This window comes from Macaca thibetana, chromosome 20 (assembly GCF_024542745.1).
Source record: "Macaca thibetana thibetana isolate TM-01 chromosome 20, ASM2454274v1, whole genome shotgun sequence".
Classification (NCBI taxonomy): Eukaryota; Metazoa; Chordata; class Mammalia; order Primates; family Cercopithecidae; genus Macaca; species Macaca thibetana.
This window is the reverse complement of record NC_065597.1, coordinates 47,344,371-47,364,204: the sequence shown is the minus strand read 5'-3', so window position 1 is coordinate 47,364,204 and position 19,834 is coordinate 47,344,371. Positions and strand designations below refer to the sequence as shown.

The following is a 19,834-nucleotide window of genomic DNA, read 5'->3' as shown; positions in this document are numbered from 1 at the left end:
GGAGATCTCATCCCTTTGCCCAGGCACAACACACTTGGACTTACACACACACACGTGAGACCCTGTCCCTTGGGGAAGCCTTGTAGCAGAGGGGCAGGGTCAGAGAGGCAGATGCTGGGTTCTGGTCTTTCTCCAGTGCTTCCTCAATCTCTCCATCGTGGAGCCAATGTTCAGTTCTCATTCCCTGCCCACCCCTTGAGTCAGGCACTGATCGGTCAGACTGCCACCCGAGCAGGCTGTAATCCTGCTCCACCCTAGTTTTCCTGGTCAGGTAGTGACCTGGAGGCAGAGGGGCCCACACGGTCACTCAAGAGGTGTTTTATTTTTATTTTTTTATTTTTGAGACAGTCTCACTCTGTCGCCCAGGCTGGAGTGCAGTGGCATGATCTCAGCTCACTGCAACCTCTGCTTCGCCTCCCAGGTTCAAGCGATTCTCCTGCCTCAGCCTCCTGAGTAGCTGGGATTACAGGCAAGTGCCACCACGCCCGGCTAACTTGTATATTTTTAGTAGAGACGGGGTTTCGCCATGTTGGTCAGGCTAGTCTCGAACTCCTGACCTCATGATCTGCCCGCCTCAGCCTCCCAAATGTCAGCTGGGATTACAGACATGAGCCACTATGCCTGGCCAACAGGTGTTTTTCTAAGAGACAGGGTCGGCCAGGCGTGGTGGCTCACACCTGTAATCTCAGAAATTTGGGAGGCTGAAGCGGGTGGATCACTTGAGGTCAGGAGTTTGAGACCAGCCTGGCCAACGTGGTGAAACCCTGTCTCTACTAAAAATACAAAAATATTAGCCGAGTGTGGTGGCACAGACCTGTAATCCCAGCTACTAGGGAGGCTGAGGCAGGAGAATTGCTTGAACCAGGGAGGCGGAGGTTGCAGTGAGCTGAGATCGCATCACTGCACTCCAGCCTGGGTGACAGAGCGGGACTCCATCTCAAAAAAAAAAAAAAAAAAAAAGAGAGAGAGAGACAGGGTCTTGCTCTGTTCCCCAGGCTGGAGTGCAGTGGCACCATTATAACTCACTGTAGCCTCCACCTCCCAGGCTCAAGTGATCCTCCCACCTTGGCCTTTCAAAATGTTAGGATTACAGGTGTGAGCCACTGCACCTGACCCCAGTAGGTATTAACAGAGCACCTACTGTGTGCCAGCACCAGGGTGAATAGTAAGGCAGGTAAGGTCCCTGCCTCACGGGCACACAGTCCAGTGGGGGAGACCAGCACGAAACATGTGAATTAACAAACAGCAAGGTTTCCTAAAGTGACATGGTGCTGAGAAGAAGCCCAGACAGGTTGATGCGATGAGCTGGATGTTGGGAAGACTTAGATAGGAGCCTGAGGCCTAGAAAGGGGCAGCTACTTACCTGGAGTCACACAACAGAGGCTAGACTCCTGTCCCCAGCTTGGGGCTGGCTGTGGGGTTCCAGATCTGAACTGTGAGCTGAAGGAGGGAGGAGGTTGAAGGAAAAGATGGATTCTGAGGTGAGGGGTCTTAAACAGGCTCTCCAAGGTTGGGGGCTGCCAGGGCTGGCCGGCAGGGCCTGTGCCAGGCAGTTGGTGATGTCAGGGGATTATAGGAGGCCCATTGAATGGGTGCACGGAGGCATGGGCCATGCCATGGTAGTGGAGCAGGTGGAAGAGGAGGGAGAGGAGGGGAGAGTGAGGCGGATACTTGATCTGGTACTATTCACAGGTGGACAGTGTACATGGGGCAGGCCTCACCTGGGAGGGCAGGCTAATCCCACCAGAGCCCACCACCACTCGCCTCTCTCTGGGGCTTCCCTCCCTTTCTCTGTCTCTGCCCCCCACCCCAGGTGTTTTTTTGTTTTTTGTTTTATTTTTTTTGAGACGGAGTCTCATTCTGTCGCCCAGGCTGGAGTGCAGTGGCGCGGTCTTGGCTCACTGCAACCTCCACCTCCTGGGTTCACAGCATTCTCCTGCCTCAGCCTCCCGAGTAGCTGGGACTACAGGCGCACGCCACCACGCCCGGCTAATTTTTTGTATTTTTAATAGAGACAGGGTTTCACCGTGTTAGCCAGGATGGTCTCGATCTCCTGACCTCATGATCCGCCCTCCTCGGCCTCCCAAAGTGCTGGGATTACAGACTTGAGCCACCTTTTTTTTTTTTTTTTTTTTTTTTTTGAGATGGAATCTTGCTCTGTCACCCAGGCTAGAGTGCAATGGCATGATTTCAGCTCACTGCAACCTCCACCTCCTGGGTTCAAGTGATTCTGCTCCCTCAGCCTCCCGAGTAGCTGGGATTACAGGCACATGCCACCACACCTGGCTAATTTTTGTATTTTTTTGTAGAGACGGGGTTTCACCATGTTGGCCAGGCTGGTCACAAACTCCTGACCTCAAGTGGTCCTCCTGCCTTGGCCTCCCAAAGTGCTGGGATTACAAGCGTGAGCCACCGCGCCCGGCCCCCTCAAAGTGTTCTTCACGTCTGGAGGAATTATCTTTACCCCAGACCCAGCTCTGTTGTCCAAGGCATCTGTCTCAGCAGAGGTCAGAGGTCAGCAGCTTTGCCCCCTCTACCCCCATTGTGCCCCACCCTGCAGGCCAACTTGTCTCCATCTCTGTTTTGGTCACACCAGAAGCTGATACCTTGGGAATCCCAGCAGTTTAGGAGGCAGTGGGCTTTGGTTCAAGACCTGCCTTTGTTCATCTTTTTTTTTTTTTTTTTTTTTTTTTTTTTTTTTTTTTTTTGAGACAGAGTCTCACTCTGTCTCCCAGGTTGGATGTTTCACCATGGGGTTTCACCATGTTGGCCAGGCTGGTTTTGAACTCCTGACCTTGTGATCCACCCGCCTCAGCCTCTCAAAGTGCTGGGATTACACGTGTGAGCCACCGTGCCTGGCCTTTTTTTTTTTTTTTTAAATACAGGATGTCACTCTGTCACCCAGGCTGGAGTGCAGTGGTGTGATCACAGTTCACTGAAACCTTGACCTCCCAGGCTCGAGCAATTCTCCCATCTCAGCCTCCTGAGTAGCTGGGACTACAGGTGCACACCACCTTGCCTGGCTAATATTTTTATTTTTTGTAGAGACAGGAGTCTCGCTATGTTGCCCAGGCTGGTCTTGAACTCCTGGCCTCAAGTGATCCCCTTGCCTTAGCCTCCCAAAGTGCTGAGATTACAGGTGTGAGCCACTGCGCCCAGCACATTTGCCTCTGTTCTAAATGGGCCCCACTGTGGTTTTCTGGACAACACTGGGTCATGCTTGAGCAAAGGTACCAGATCTCTTGGGAGCACATGTGTAGCCAGGGCATAGGGCTGGGGTCCAGACACAGGCTTGTGGGACATTGAGCCTTTGCCATTGGTTGGGGGCATTATGTGTTACTGGGGCAACCCTTGACAGGCCCAGGAGGGGCCTCATATTAGGGGTCAGGGCACTTGATGGGTGGAATCAGTGAGAACCTGTGAGTGGGAATTATTATCCCAGTTTCCAGATAAGGGAGCAAACTGAGGCTCAGAGAAGCTAAGGAACTTGTCCAAGCTAGTGATGAACAAAGGTAGGGGCTGGGTGCAGTGGCTCATGCCTGTAATCCCAGCACTTTGGGAGGCTGAGGCGGGCAGATTGCTTGAGGCCAGGAGTTCAAGACCAGCTTGACCAACATGGCAAAATCCCGTCTCTACTAAAAATACAAAAAATTAGCCAGGCCTGGTAGCACACACCTGTAATCCCAGCTACTCAGGAAGCTGAGGCACGAGAATTGCTTGAACCTGGGAGGCAGAGGTTGCAGTGAGCCAAGATGGCACCACTGTACTCCAGCCTGGGCGACAGAGGGACGCTTTGTCTCAAAAAAGAAAAAAAAAAAAGAAAAAGATTAGTAACTTTATCGTTATTGTTAAAATACCTGTTCATTTGAAAACTTGAAGCAGATCATAAATGAACAAAGACGAAATCAACAAACCTCCCTATTTCACCACCCAGAAATAACTATGACTGTGTTAACATTTAGTGAGCATCATTCCAGACATCTGATCAGATAAACAGAAAAAGATTTTATGACAATCAATTAATACTAGATATCTTTTTTTTTTTTTTTGAGACGGAGTCTCGCTGTGTTGCCCAGGCTGGAGTGCAGTGGCCGGATCTCAGCTCACTGCAAGCTCCGCCTCCCAGGTTTACGCCATTCTCCTGCCTCAGCCTCCCGAGTAGCTGGAGTACAGGCGCCTGCCACCTTGCCCGGCTAGTTTTTTGTATTTTTTAGTAGAGACGGGGTTTCACCATGTTAGCCAGGATGATCTCGATCTCCTGACCTCATGATCCGCCCGTCTCGGCCTCCCAAAATGCTGGGATTACAGGCTTGAGCCACCGTGCCTGGCCTAGATATCATATTTTTAAAATTACATTTAACTTTATTTGAATTTAACAAAACGAATAGAAATAGAAGTTTAACTGAAAGAACTGTGGAACTTCAGATAAATGTTTCTTCACTATAAATAATATTTCCTGTAAGATTCTTCCAAGTTTAAAAAAAAAGATTTGCAAACCATGAGGGATAAACTCATTATTTATTTATTTTAGTTTAGTTTTTTGAGACAGAATCTCGCTCTGTTTCCCAGGCTGCAGTGCAGTGGCACAATTTGGCTCAATGCAACCTCCACCTCCCAGGTTCAAGTGATTCTCCTGCCTCAGCCTCCTGAGTAGCTGGGATTACAGGCGCCCACCACCACGCCCGGCTAATTTTTGTATTTTTAGTAGAGGGTTTCACCATGTTGGCCAGGCTGGTCACAGACTCCTAACCTCAGGTGATCCGGCTGCCTCGGCCTCCCAAAGTGTTGGGGTTACAGGTGTGAGCCACCGCGCCCGGCCCCTCTAAGGTGTTTCTTCACATCTGGAGGAATTAGCCTCACCCCAGGCCCAGCTCTGTTGTCCAAGGCATCTGTCTAGACAGAAGTCAGAGGTCAGCAGCTTGCCCCCCTCTACCCCCTTTGTGTCCCACCCTGCAGGCCGACTTGTCTTTATCTTTGTTTTGGTCACACTAGAAGCTGAATTCTTGGGAAACCCAGCAATTTAGGAGGCCGTGGGCTTCCGTTCAAGTCCTGCCTTTGTGCATTTTTTTTTTTTTTTTTTTTTTTTTTTTTTTTTCAGAAGGAGTCTCACTCTGTCGCTCAGGCTGGAGTGCAGTGGCGTGATCTCGGCTCACTGCAAGCTCCGCCTCCCAGGTTCAAGAGATTCTCATGCCTCAACCTCCCGAGTAGTGGGGATTACAGGCATGAGACAACACGCCCGGCTAATTTTTACATTTTTAGTAGAGACCAGGTTTCACCATCTTGGCCAGGCTAGTCTGGAACTCCTGGGCTTAAGTGACCCGCCTGCCTTGACCTCCCAAAGTGCTGAGATTACAGGTGTGAGTGAGCCACCATGCCCAGCCCAGTTGCTATTAATTTTTAACATTTTCTTCACTCTTTCCCTACACCCAGATTTTTCTTCATTATATTGCTACTTTTAATTTACTAGTATTCATAACGTGTATAGTATATTCCATTCTGTACCTCAGACTTTTTAAAGTATTTAATCTTAGATTGATATTTAAATATTTTCAATGGTAGCCAACTACCATTTAATATTTATTTATTTATATTATATATATATATATATATATATTTTTTTTTTTTTTTTTTTTTTTGAGACGGAGTCTCGCGCTGTGTCACCCAGGCTGGAGTGCAGTGGCGCGATCTCGGCTCACTGCAAGCTCCGCCTCCCAGGTTCACGCCATTCTCCTGCCTCAGCCTCCGAGTAGCTGGGACTACAGGCGCCCGCCACCACGCCCGGCTAGTTTTTTTTGTATTTTTAGTAGAGACGGGGTTTCACCATGTTAGCCAGGATGGTCTCGATCTCCTGACCTCGTGATCCACACGCCTCGGCCTCCCAAAGTGCTGGGATTACAGGCTTGAGCCACCGCGCCCGGCCATTTATTTATATTTTTTTTATGTTTAGAGATGAGGTCTCATTCTGTTCCCTATGCTGGAATGCAGTGGCTCAGTCGTGGCTCACTGCAGCTTTGACCTTCCAGGCTCAATCTCCCACCCTAGCCTCCCGAGTAGCTGGTACTACAGGCAGGCACCACCATACCTGATTGATTTTTTTTAAATTTTGCCAGTAGAAACCCAGCTATTGGCCTCCTGTGGTGGCTCATGCCTATAATCCCAGCACTTCCAGAGACTGAAGATCACTTGAGCCCAGGAGGTTGAGGCTGCATTGAATTATGACTGCACCACTTCACACCAGCCTGGGCAAGAGAGCAAGACCCTGTCTAAAAAAAGAAAATAAACCCAAACCCAGCCATCAATGCCATCCATTCCCCCAGGATCACTGGCCAGTGAAGTCTGCTAACATGTTCCTCGGCCACCTGAAGCCATACACACTGCTGGGCACTTCACTTCTGGGGTTTTCAGTAACCAGATCCATTGCAACTTGGGGAGCTTGGCTTTTTAGTGATTGCTGATCCCAAGGCTGACCCTGAGCTTCTCACAGAGGCATTTTCCATTCACTCGCCCACCTTGGTCAGTGTCAATCAGACTCCTCTGTTCTATATGGATGTCGCCATCCCACGTAACAAGAGTTCAATTATTGGGCGCCTTGCAGTGGGTGGTATGCCAGAAAAAGCCTCCATCCGGCGGCACTAACTTCCCCTGGGAACCACAGGAAGCTGTGCTTGTGATAAGGGCTGTCCACAAGTTTTCCAGTTCTTCTCCTTCCAAGCATGTGGCAAGAGTTGGCTTCTCTAACCCCTTTAGTTACGGCTATCTCTGTATTATTTTCAGACAAGGTCTCGCTCTGTCGCCCAGGCTGGAGTGCAGTGGCTCAATCATGGCTCACTGCAGCCCGGACCTCCTGGGCTCAAGCGATCCTCCCACCTCAGCCTCCCGAGTAGCTAGGACTACAGATGTGTGCCACCACCCCGGCTAATTTTTGTATTCTTTTGCAGAGACAGAGCCTTGCCAAGTTGCCCACGCTGGCCTTGGGCTCCTGGGTTTGCCCAACTCGGCCTCCCAAAGTGTTGGGATTATGTGCATGAGCCACTTTGCCTGGCCAGGGTTAGCTGTTTGACTGGTCAATAAAATATGAGCTGAATTGACATGTGTCACTTCTAGGCAGAAGCTATAAAAGCCTTCTTTTTCTTCTTTTTTGTTTTTTTGAGACGGAGTTTCACTCTTGTTGCCCAGGCCGGAGCGCAGTGGCGCGATTTTGGCTCACTGCAACCTCTGCCTTCCCAGGTCAAGTGATTCTCCTGCCTCAGCTTCCTGAGTAGCTGGGATTACAGGCATGCGCCACCATGCCTGACTAATTTTGTATTTTTAGTAGAGACGGGGTTTCTCCATGTTGGTCAGGCTGGTCTCAAACTCCCGACCCCAGGTAATCTGCCCACCTTGGCCTCCCAAAGTGCTGGGATTACAGGTGTTAGCCACCGCACCCGGCCCTTTTTTTTTTTTTTTTTGAGACCGAGTCTCGCTCTGTTGTCCAGGCTGGAGTGTAGTGGCATTGTCTCCACTCACTGCAGTCTCTGCCTCCCAGGTTCAAGGAATACTCGTGCCTCAGCCTCCTGAGTAGCTGGGACTACAGATGCATGCCACCACGCTCGGCTAATTTTTGTATTTTTAGTAGAGACGGGGTTTCACCATGTTGGCCAGGCTGGTCTTGAACTCCTGGCCTCAAGTGATCCACTCACCTTGGCCTCCCAAAGTGTTGGGATTACAGGTGTGAGCCACCATGCCCGGCCTTTTCTTCATTTTCTTTTTTTAAATACTGTCCACGGTCCTGGACTAGATTTCAGGATTTTTCAAGAGAAGCTGGAAATCCATTTTGCCTGAGAAATGTGGTGTTGTTGCTCTGCCAAACTAAATGCACACAAGACTGGATTTGCTCCATTTGTGAACGTTGTAGTAGTTCTGAGCATGAGTTCGGGAGTCTGGGGTTTGAATTCTGGCAGTACCACTCATCCGTTCTGCACAGTTGAGGGTCCCAGTTTCCTCGTCTCTAAAATGGAATTCAACCTCATAAGATTTTTTTTTTTTTTTTTTTTTTTTTTTTTTGAGATGGAGTCTCGCTGTTGCCCAGGCGGCAGTGCAGTGGTGCGATCTTGGCTTACTGCAATCTCTGCCTCCCAGGTTCAAACAGTTCTCTTTTCTCAGCCTCCTAAAAAGCTGGGACTACAGGTACACACCACTACACCTGGCTAATTTTTCTATTTTTAGTAGAGACGGGGTTTCACCATATTGGTCAGGCTGGTCTCAAACTCCTGATCCCAGGTGACCCACCTGCCTTGGCCTCTCAAAGTGCTGAGATTACAGGCATGAGCCACCATGCCCGGCCTTCATAAGATTTTTTTGAGGATCAAATGAAATGCTGAAAGCACTTAGTAATATGTCCAGGAGCAGGGTCTTGCTCTGTCACCCAGGCTTGAATGCAGTGAGTGGCATCGTCATAGCTCACTGCAGGCTCAATCTCCTGGCCTCAAGCAATCCTTGCCCCTCAGCCTCCCAAGTAGCTGGGACTACACGTCCAGCTAATTTTTGTATTTTTGTAAAGATGGGGCCTCGCTATGTTGCCTTGGCTGGTCTTCAACTCCTAGTCTCAAGTTATCCTATCACCTTGGCCTCCCGAAGTGTTGGGATTATAGGTGTTAGCCACTGCAACTGGCCAGGACAGTGACATATTTATTTATTTATTTGAGACAGAGCCTTGCTCTGTCGCCCATGATGGAGTGCAGCGGCACGATCTCAGCTCACTGTAACCTCCGCCTCCTGGGTTCAAGCAATTCTCCTGCCTCAGCCTCTTAAGTAGTTGGGATTACAGGCACATGCCACCATGCCCAGCTAATTTTTGTACTTTTAGGAGAGACAGGGTTTCACCATACTGGCCATTCCTGATCTCGAACTCCTGACCTCATGATCCGCCCGCCTAGGCCTCCCAAAGTGCTGGGATTGACAGTGGCATTTAAATAGAGACCTTTTAGAAAGGTGAGAGAGGCCGGGCGCGGTGGCTCAAGCCTGTAATCCCAGCACTTTGGGAGGCCGAGACGGGCGGATCACGAGGTCAGGAGATCGAGACCATCCTGGCTAACACAGTGAAACCCCGTCTCTACTAAAAATACAAAAACTTAGCCGGGCGAGGTGGCAGGCGCCTGTAGTCCCAGCTACTCGGGAGGCTGAGGCAGGAGAATGGCGTGAACCCGGGAGGCGGAGCTTGCAGTGAGCTGAGATCCGGCCACTGCACTCCAGCCTGGGTGACAGAGCGAGACTCCGTCTCAAAAAAAAAAAAAAAAAAAAAAAAAAAATAGAAAGGTGAGAGAGTAAAACAATAAATAATAAATACATAAATAGAGACCTGAAGGATGAATAGTGAACTGGGTGGAGAAGTGAGATGGGCGTGGGGAGGATAGCCCTCAAGCAGAGGGAACAGGGTAGAAATCAATCATGCAACACCAAATTCAAGCAGTGAGGATAGAGGGGACAGCCAATCCTCTAGGGAGGGCGAGGGATTTCCTGACTGATAAAGCCTGAGCTGCAAAGGAGCCTCCCATCCAGCCTTGGGCAAGTTTCTGCCAAGTTGAGACTTCACAGGACACTGGCCAGTCATTGACATCCCTGATAGAAAAACCACAACCACCAAGTCCTTGCTGGGGCTGGTCCGCCAAACACAGGAGAAAGAGGGAAGGGGAGAGGGCTGTCTTGGGGTCAGAAGTGAGCAGGTTTTCCAGGGGAGGAGGAAGATTGAGAAGGGGGTTATGGCTGCTGGCTCACCATATAATCCCAATACTTAGGGAGGCCAAGGCGGGAGGAACACTTGTGGCCAGGAGTTCAAGACCAGCCTGGGCAACATATCAAGATTTCGTCTGAACAACAAAAAAAAAATTATAGTTTAAAAATTAGCCGGGCGCGGTGGCTCAAGCCTGTAATCCCAGCACTTTGGGAGGCCGAGACGGGCGGATCACGAGGTCAGGAAATCGAGACCAGCCTGGCTAACACCGTGAAACCCCGTCTCTACTAAAAAATACAAAAAGCTAGCGGGCGAGGTGGAGGGCGCCTGTAGTCCCAACTACTCGGGAGGCAGGAGAATGGCATAGACCCGGGAGGCGGAGCTTGCAGTGAGCTGACATCCGGCCACTGCACTCCAGCCTGGGCGACAGAGCGAGACTCCGTCTCTAAATAAATAAATAAATAAATAAATAAATATAAATAAATAAAAAATTAGCTGGGTGTGGTGGTGCGTGCCTGAAGTCCCAGGTATTCAAAAGGCTGAGGCAGGAGGATCGCTTAAGTCCAGGAGGTCGAGGCTGCAGCAAACTGGTCCTGCTACTACACTCCAACCCAAGCGACACAGCAAGACCTTAAAACACACAAAAAAACAAAAAACGGCAGAGAGATGAGAAGCCGTTCCATTTGCATAGGCAGTTGAAGTGTCTAGGCCTCCAAGGCTGACTGGAAATCAGGCAGGGGATGAGGCTGGACAGCGTGCAGCGCCTGCAACTCCACGTTGCGGAAATCGTGTTTGTAGTACCCCAGTCGAATGGAGATTGAGCGCCCCCTGGGAGCAGTGCTCGGTAACAGACGCTGGAGGACCCCGATGAGGAGGGGCTGGGGTCGGTTCAAGCTGGGAGGAGCCTGCCCGTCAGTTTTCTTCTCACAGAAGCTAACTCCGTCCGGCATCATGGATTCCTGGGCTCCCAGAACGGCTGGGCAGGAAGGGACCTTAGAAAGGGATCTACCACCGCGTGCCCCATGCCAGAGTTGGGCACTTTGGTGACAAGAATATTGGCTTAACACTCCCAACTGTGCTTCGAGGTGGGGATCATTATCCCTACTGTCCCCATTTTGCAGATGAGAAAAAGCAAGGTTTGGTGGCTTCCCGGGGCGGGGCGGGGATTCGCTGTGACTCCAGGTCCTTTTCCCTGGAGCCCGCACGCCTTGTAAGACACTGGTTCCCGGAGGTCTGAGGAGCAGGAATCGAGTGGGAGGCGCCCAGGCTTTCTAGGGTACAAGAGTGTAAATGCACTCTCGACGAGAACCACGCCCCCCTGGTCGACAAGACTGATGGATTCCTGCTGCCTTCCTTTAAGGGCCCTCCCCTGAAACGCGAAGTCCTCACCCTATGGGGAGGCGGACATTCTTTATTCCTGGATCGCCCGACGTCTTTCTCCCCTAGCCTCACTGATCCCCACCGGTGAAATAAATCCTCCCCCTCCACTCGCGAGTGAAAGCTTGGGACTACATTTCCCGCCAGGCTGTTCAGAGGTGGGCGGTGGGGAGAAGAGAAAAGAGTCTTTCCGTATCCGTCGGCTCGCAATTTGGCGTGTCCGCAGGGATTCACATTTCAACAGCGACGTACTTTCTCTGTTGCGCTCGGCAGGGAACTACATTTCCCAGCAAGCACCGGCGCAGAGGTCGAGGGGCAAGGTCGCCATCTTTATCGTAGTCCTCTCCCTTATTTCCGCAGGGAAGAGGCTAGGCGCCTGGACTACACATCCCGTGTCACCGTCGCCCCAGCCCTGCAGCCGCCATCTTTGCCGGTGGCCCCGCCCCATCCCCTTCCATTGTCTCGACTGGAGATGATAGACGTGAGCCGGGAGACTGCAACTCCCGTCAGGCCGTGCGCCACTGGTTGGGGGGATTTCGAGACCACAGGCGGGCGAGGTGCCCAAGGTGGTGAAAAGCGGAGACCGGGAGAGGCTAGGTGGCCTGCCATCTTTATGGTAGTCTCCTCGTCCTCCTGGTTCCGCCATTCTGAAGGAACACTGGAAGGCTAGAAAACTACTAATCCCATCGCACCTCGTAAGATCGACTACTAGTCAGGTGTAGGTCCCTCTTCCGCCATCTTGCTTGTAGTCCTCGTTCCTTTTCACCTTTCCATTGTTCCTGACGAGTAGAAATGGCAGCGGGAAGGCAGCAGATGGACTGCGACTCCCGTCAGGTATCACACACGCGGAGGGTTGTGGACAGGAGGGCGTGTGAGTGCCTGGGAAGGAGGTCGGGTCGGGGGAGAAGGCCATCTTGTTTGTAGTCATCGTTCCCGCTCCTTCTCGATGTTCTGCAACTGGGAGCCTCGGGGCAACGGGACTCTAACTCCCGGCATCCTTGGCTCCCGGCTGGGCACGCCCTCCGCCATCCTGTTTGTAGTTCCCGCTGCCCCCAGCGTCCCATTGTTTCCCCGTAGTATCAGTGGCTGCAGGACTACAACTCCCGTCGAGCCCTGCGCGCGCTCGTCCTAGAAAGTGGAGGTGGTGGAGGAAGGAGGGGGAAGGGGGCGGGGTTCCTCTGGGAGAAGGAGGGAGTAAAGAGGAGGAGGAGGAGGAGGAGGGAAGGAGGAGGGAGGGGAGGGGGAAAGAGAGGAGGAAGGAGGAAGGAGCTGAGGAGGGATGAGAGAGGCGGCCAGGGCCCCGGGCCGTAGCAGCGCGGGGCTGGGGGACCAGGGGGGTTAAGACACCCCAACTACCCCCTTCCCCTTTCCCTCTCCCCCGCTATCCTTTCCTTCCACCCTCCCGCTTGAGGAGGGGGATTTATTCAAATTTTATTTAAATCCCTATCTCCCGAGGGTCGCGCGCTGGGGGGAGGGGGAGAGGTCGGGGGTGCGCGCGGGCTGGGGGGGCGGGGCCGGAGCAGCTTCCTTCACCCCCCTCCGCTCGCCTCGTAGCCGTAGGGCAGGGGTTCGCAGTCCAGGGGCGGGCCCAGGGGAGGGGGGCAGGTTACAGCGACCCCCCCCTCCCCGGGAACCGGCGGTGGGCGGGGTTTGAACCCCGGAAACGGTGGGGGGGCCCAGGCCTGGCCCTGGACCCCTGGGCAGTGGGGTCCGGGAAGGGGCCAGTTAAAGGGCCAGGGGCGCTGGGGAGAGGCGGGGTGGGGCGGGGGGGGGGGGGGGGGAGCTGGGACTCGGACCCGGGACTGAGTGGGCCCCGGGCAGAAGCTGAGCACCCTGCGCCCAAGGAGCCCCCGTTGGCCTGGGGGGGCTGAGGGACTGAGCCCCCCAGAGCAGGACCTCCCCCTGGAAGGGCCGCGCCGCAGCCCGTGGGAGGGCCTCGCCCCCGGCGCCCCCCATCTCCACTCGCCGCCGTCCCGGCCTCCGCCGGAGGGAGGGGCCGAGCGCCCTCGGGGGGCCGTGGACCCCGGCGTTCTGAGCGTTCCGCGCCCCGCGCCGCCCGGCCCCCCCGCCGCCGATGGCCGCCGACCCGCCGGGAGCTGCCGAGAAGGGAGAGATGGCTCCCGGGACACGTGTGAGGTGGGTTCATGCGGCTCCTCCTCACCCCTAGACCTGGGCAGCGCCCACTCCCATTCATCCTCAGCCCGGCCTCTCTCTACCTTCCCCGCCCCCAGCCTCACCCTCTCTCTGCTCCAAACTCATCTCCAGCCCTCCTTCCTATGACCTCTCCACCCTGGGGAACTGGCCCTCCTTCCTAGACCCTGCTTCTCCTTGAAAGCCCCCACCCCCGCCTGCAGTCGCCGCCCTCCAGGCCCCTCCCCTGGAGCGCTGGAGGGCCCCTTAGCCCCATGGATGGGTATGGAAGTCCCTGGAAAGGGGGAATCTGGGGTAAGACTCTGACTGGAAAGAGACCCTCCAGGCTTCTAATTCCACATGGGATCTTGGAGGATCTGGTTTCCATGGGAGGGGGAGCCCAAGGGATTCTAGATGATTAGGGATGAAAGCAGCCCGGGATGCTGGGGGGCCTAGGACTGATCCCAACCTGAGTTCTGGGGAGATGTCAGGCTGGATTCTAGAATCCCAAGGAATCTGGGAGATTGCCTAGGTGGACCTGAGGGATCCAAGAGGAGGATGTCCTGGAGGAGGGAGCCCTGTGGGGAACAAGAGGGGCTGAGATCTTGGGCTGAGAAGGGTCTCTGAAGAAGCATCTCCTGGATTGTCAGAGCCCTGGGATGTTAGTGGGCAGAGGAGATCGTTAGGGGCTTGGGGGCAAGGATCTCGCTAGATCTGGGGAGGATAACTGGGTTGAGGGGAAGAGAGATTGGATGGCTGCTGTGGATGAAGGGCGGTGGAGGGGTGGGGGGAAGAAAAGTCCGGAGCTTCCGTCTAGGAATCTGTGGGTATCTGGGAGGTGAATCTGGGCAATTTACCCCAGATTGAGGATGGGGAGAGCCTGGGGTATTCTACACTCTGATAACAGGGGAAGAGTTGGGACCTCTCCAAGCTAACACCACGAACAAGGAGTGCCTGACCTTTCCAAGGAGCTCCAGTGTGTGGGGATGGCAGAGGAGAGGGCTTGGGTATCCCCTCCTGCTCCCGGGGCTAGGGGAGGGACCCTGAGGAAGCGGTAGAGGAGCTAGACCGGGAAGCAGTTCTTGGGCTCCTCTTGAGCTGCTGCAGGGAGACAGGCCATGAGTAGAGGATTGGCCCCCAGATACACAGGACGGGGTGACCTCCTTGTCCCCCTGGGGAAGAGGGTAGGCTCTAGCTGTCTATGGGTGGAGGGAGCTGCTGGGAGTCTCCCAGGCCAGGGCCCCAGTGGGCCCATCTGACCCTGCCACCATCCACCCACAGCCCTCGGCGTTGCTGACGCCCCCAATGTCGTCGAGCAGCCGGGGGCCGGGGGCCGGAGCGCGCCGACGCCGAACCCGCTGCCGCCGCTGCCGGGCCTGTGTGCGAACTGAGTGCGGGGATTGCCACTTCTGCCGAGACATGAAGAAGTTCGGGGGGCCCGGGCGCATGAAGCAGTCGTGCCTGCTCCGGCAGTGCACTGCCGTGAGTTCTGCCCCCACCTTTGAGCTCTGCCCACCCTTCCCAATACCTCCCTGGGATGGCTGGTGACTGCCTCCCAGCCTGTCCTGTGGAGTAGCTGTTTGTTCACTAGCTCATTTCCTCCCTTCATTCACTAGTTTGTGTCAACGTCCATTTATGTCCTCAGCTCCAAGCTAGGGGCAGCATCCAGGTGCACAGAAGGATCTGACCTAGTCCCTACTTTGAGGCTCTTCCCAGCTCTCAGAGTCACACCCCCACAGAATGCCCAGCCCCTGCTTTACCACCCCCCAAGAGGTCTCTGTGCAAGAGGGGGCCCATCCCCAGAGATGGCCCCTTCCAACAGGTCTTGCCCTTCTCTGGCCTATTCCTCACCAAGGGTGGTCTTGGATTTGAGGCCAAGCTCACCCTTTATGTGACCTTGAGCAAATCATGTTGAATGAACCTCAGGTTCCTTCTCTGTAAAATGTTTCCTTTGCTGAGTTGTAAAGATTAAACAATGGCATGGACGCGAATGTGTCTACCACAAGGCCCAGCACACAGTAGGGATTAGGGAAGCATGGGTTTCCGCCCTGCCTTCCTCATCCTTTGAGCGTCCCTGGGCTCCAGAGCACGGCCCTTCCCCAGCAGCCTCGAGGAGCCAGCTGCATCCTGCGTCCCCCTCCCCACTCTGCCACCTCCCTCTCTTCCTCCTGCTGCTCTTTCCTGGTTGGTCTCTTCACCCTTCAGCCCCTCACTTCTTTTCTTTTCTCCCCCAACCCCTTGCCTCACTCTTTCTTCTCCCACTACCTGCATCTTCCTTGATTCTGCCGCATCCTTGTCATGACTCAGTTCTACCACTGTCTTCCCCAAAGTCACACTGCCTGAGGCTGCCCCCACTTCCCCAGGACTAGCGACTTCCGTAGTGTTCCCAGGGGGTCTTGCCAAAACCGGGTTCATGGTGGGATTCAGAGCAACGCTTGGACTCTCATGGAGCGACCTTGGTATCACCCCAAGCTGTCTTCCCCACCCTCTGAGTGTTACTGTCCTCTCCAAAGCCAGCTGTCACTTCAGGGTCACACTGGCCCTGGGTCCAGCTATAACAGTCACAGGTTGTAACAGCTACGTATCAGTGTCTCATGCATCATTTTGCTCTCCCAAGAGTCCTGCGAGGGAAAGATTCTTAGCCCCATTCTGCAGATGCAGAAATGGAGACTTAAGGAGGTTAAATTAGTTGCTTGAGGTCGCACTCCCCAAAGGAGCAAACTCAGGATCAGACCCAGCTTGGCCCGTGGGTGCTGCATCTCATCCGGCAGCTGGCCAGGGTCCCTAGAAGGAAGGGTCTTTCCCCTGTTGTTAGCTTTCGGGGCCCCTGATGTCCCCTCTCCCCCAACAGCCCGTGCTCCCACACACAGCTGTGTGCCTCTTGTGTGGGGAGGCTGGGAAGGAGGACACGGTGGAGGGAGAGGAAGAGAAATTTGGTTTGAGCCTCATGGAGTGCACAATCTGCAACGAGATCGTCCACCCTGGCTGCCTGAAGGTGATGGCCCTGGGACCCTGGCAACTGGGGTGGGGCAGATTGTCAGGGAGCAGGGAGTCGGGGGGACCCGGGCTCTGGGCTTCCTGGCCAACCCCCCACTCGCTGCCATCTTGCCTACAGATGGGGAAGGCTGAGGGTGTCATCAATGCAGAGATCCCCAACTGCTGGGAGTGCCCTCGCTGCACCCAGGAAGGCCGCACCAGCAAGGTAGGGGCTGGGCTGGGTTGAGCTATGGGTAGGTGGTGGGTCGGGGAGCTGTGCAGGCCCTCACCCCCAGCTTCCGTCCCACCTAGGATTCAGGTGAGGGGCCTGGCCGCCGTAGGGCCGACAACGGCGAGGAGGGCGCCAGCTTGGGGAGCGGATGGAAGCTGACAGAGGAGCCGCCGCTTCCACCGCCCCCGCCTAGGCGCAAGGGCCCCCTGCCTGCCGGCCCCCCGCCAGAGGACGTGCCTGGGCCCCCCAAACGAAAGGAAAGGGAGGCAGGGAATGAGCCCCCCACCCCAAGGAAAAAGGTGAGCCACGGAGCATGCTCACTAGGCCTGGCCTTAGGAATTCTGGGAGCTGTAGTCCTGGCTGGTTCTGTGGGGGTGTGTGGGCCTGGGAGCGGTGCTCCGTGGGTTCCCCCAAGGGCTGTTGGGAGATGTAGTTCAGGAGTTGGGTGGTGGGGGAGGATAGAGCATGCTCAATGTGGAGGAGGGGGGGACAGGTGAGGTGAGCTGGCACTGCTGGAAGCTTTGGGAGCCCTGGGTGGGTTAGGGAGGCAGGAGAGAGCATGCTCAGATCATCCCTGCATGGGAGGAGGGAGGGGCTGGAGAGGGCCTGAGGGGAGGAAAGAGGAGATGGAGCATGCTCAGTGGGCTAGGACGCTGGGTGCAAGGTGAGCATGCTCAGAGTTATCCCTGGGACGGGGGCTTCTGGGACTTGTAGTCTAAGAGGAGGGCATGGACCTTAGATTTCTGACCCATGAGGGCCTAATGGGGTCTCTCCCTTCCCCCATATCTCCCTCTCACCCTGGTAGGTGAAAGGAGGCCGAGAGAGGCACCTGAAGAAGGTGGGTGGAGACGCCTGCCTCCTCCGAGGATCGGACCCAGGCGGCCCGGGCCTGCTGCCCCCCAGGGTTCTGAATCCGAGCCAGGCTTTCTCATCCTGCCACCCTGGGCTCCCTCCCGAGAACTGGGAGGTGTGCCGGGGACCTCCTCCCTCCCCTTCCCACCTTCCCTTGCCCCACCCTTCACCTTGAAGCCTGAGGACTATCCCTTCCTGCTCACCTTGTTCTGCCCCAGCCCCACTTGGCTGCGGTGGACGTTTGGACTCCTGGGATGAGTTGGGTGGGAGGGTGGGTTGTGTCCAGGCCACAGGAGCCCCTGACTTCCCAAAAACCCTTAGGGCTCATCTGACCTACTTGCCTCATCTTTCCAAGCCTTACAGGGGAGAGAACTGAGTTCAAATTTCTCTGTTTACTCTTTGTATGGTCCTAGAAGCTTGTCGGCCACCCTGAGCCTTATTTTTGTTGTTGTTGTTTTTTTCTTTTGTTGAGATGGGGTCTTGCTCTGTCGCCCAGGCTAGAGTGCAGTGGCGCAATCTCAGCTTACTACAAGCTCCGCCTCCCAGGTTCACGCCATTCTCCTGCCTCAGCTTGCGGAGTAGCTGGGACTACAGGCGCCCGCCACCACGCCCGGCTAATTTTTTTTGTATTTTTAGTAGAGACGGGGTTCACCATGTTAGCCAGGATGGTCTCGATCTCCTGACCTCGTGATCCGCCTGCCTCGGCCTCCCAAAGTGCTGGGGCCTTAGTTTCTTTATCCATGAAGTGGAGATGCTGCTGTCTGCCTTGCCCCCTTATTCTGCAGAACTGTATATGTCTAATGAGGTTCTGAAAGGCAGTGAGCTTTGTAAGCTATAAAATTTACCTAGATTCAAGGGAAATAAGGCCCAGAGAAGTTTGAAGACTTGTCCAAGTCATACAGTAAAGCCAGAATTGAGATATTACTTGGCATGGACACTCAACACAGGAGTCTGCCTGATTGGGTCCAAATCCTGCCTTTGCTTTTTGTCAGTTTGTAACCTTGGACAAGTCACTTCGTGCCTTTAAGCCTCAGTTTCCTCATGTCTGAAAAGAGTGGCCCAGGTCAGCACTGCGTTAGGACTGTGAGGACGGAGTGAGTCAGCAGGTGTGGGGTGCTGCTCATGGGGCCAGTCACTGTTACCCTCGGTTGGTGGACAGACGCCTGCTCCAGCTGGTCTGGGTAGTAGATGATGAAGCAGGGGCTTCCCACAGCCATCCAGAGTGGAGGGCAAGCCAGGACTCAAAGCGGGTCTCTCATTTCTCCATTCCCTATTGCTTTTGGAATTGCCTAAGCCATGCAAATCCATAAGGGCTGGAAATTTATTTTCTTTTCTTTCCTTTCCTTTTCTTTTTTTTCTTTCTTTTCTTTTCTTTTCTTTATTTTGACAGTCTCCCTCTGTCGCCCATACTGGAGTGCAGTAGTGCGATCTTGGCCCACTGCAGCCTCCACCTCCTGGGTTTAAGCAATTCTGCCTCAGCCTCCCGAGTAGCTGGGACTACAGACTTGTACCACCATGCTCAGTTAATTTTTGTATTTTTAGTAGAGAAGGGGTTTCACCATGTTGGCAGGATGGTCTTGATCTCTTGACCTCATGATCCTCCCGCCTCAGCATCCCAAAGTGCTAGGATTACAGGCATGAGCCACCACGCCCAGCTAGAAATTATTTTAATTAGCACCCTTCTGTTACCAATGAGGAAACTGAGGCCCAGGGCCCGGCAGTGGCTTTAGCAAGGTCTCCCACTGTCCTGAGCAGAGCCAGGGCTGGAACTCAGGACTCTCCCTTGGGCTGTTCATCCCCTGATGACTCCTCGGGGTAGGGGGGGTGGGAAAATGTATCCCAGGCCCTAGAACAGCATCAACCCTGTCTCCCTCCAGAAACCAAAGCCGCCTTTGGCCTCTGCAGAGGGCCCAGCGGTGCCATCCCCGTCCCCGCAGAGGGAGAAGTTAGAACGTTTCAAGCGGATGTGCCAGCTGCTGGAACGGGTGCCTGACACCTCCTCTTCCTCCTCGGACTCAGACTCCGACTCCGACTCTTCGGGCACATCGCTGAGTGAGGACGAAGCCCCCGGCGAGGCCCGGAATGGGCGACGGCCAGCCCGGGGCAGCTCTGGCGAGAAAGAGAACCGCGGGGGGCGGCGGGCTGTGCGCCCTGGCAGCGGGGGGCCCCTGCTCAGCTGGCCCCTGGGCCCCGCCCCACCACCCCGGCCTCCACAGCTGGAGCGGCACGTGGTGCGGCCCCCGCCTCGAAGCCCTGAGCCCGACACACTCCCCTTGGCTGCTGGATCCGACCACCCCCTGCCCCGGGCCGCCTGGCTTCGCGTCTTCCAGCACCTCGGGCCACGGGAGCTGTGTATCTGCATGCGAGTCTGCCGAACTTGGAGCCGCTGGTGAGTGGCCTGGACAGGCCTGCGTTCCGTGGCCAGCAGGCTTCCCGCTTGCTGGGTGACCTGCGGTAGGTCTCTGGCCCTCTCTGGGCCTTGCTTTTATATTGGGGATACTTCTCTAGCGTGTACAGATTACAGTGCATCCTTCTGTATTTACCACATGCAGGTTACT

At 54.7% G+C, this 19,834-nt stretch overlaps 2 protein-coding genes across 5 annotated transcripts in view; one reads left to right on the top strand and one right to left on the bottom strand.

Moving 5' to 3' along the window:
* LOC126944241 (zinc finger protein 688) overlaps nt 1–19,834 on the bottom strand; it is a 437,324-nt gene that overhangs the window by 347,911 nt on the left and 69,579 nt on the right. The window lies entirely within an intron of this gene.
* The window catches only part of FBXL19 (F-box and leucine rich repeat protein 19), a 26,523-nt gene continuing 19,789 nt past the window's right edge, over nt 13,101–19,834 (top strand). The window contains exons 1-7 of one of the 3 annotated variants that reach the window (XM_050773482.1): nt 13,101–13,222; nt 14,498–14,698; nt 16,068–16,211; nt 16,332–16,418; nt 16,505–16,723; nt 17,230–17,391; nt 19,154–19,665. In XM_050773482.1, coding sequence (XP_050629439.1) covers nt 14,522–14,698; nt 16,068–16,211; nt 16,332–16,418; nt 16,505–16,723; nt 17,230–17,391; nt 19,154–19,665 — 1,301 coding nt within the window. In that variant the 5' untranslated portion in view covers nt 13,101–13,222; nt 14,498–14,521. Of the gene's footprint in view, nt 13,223–13,265; nt 13,532–14,497; nt 14,699–16,067; nt 16,212–16,331; nt 16,419–16,504; nt 16,724–17,229; nt 17,392–19,153; nt 19,666–19,834 lie in introns of those variants that run through there. The other 2 variants (XM_050773483.1, XM_050773481.1) reach the window with 2 other exon arrangements.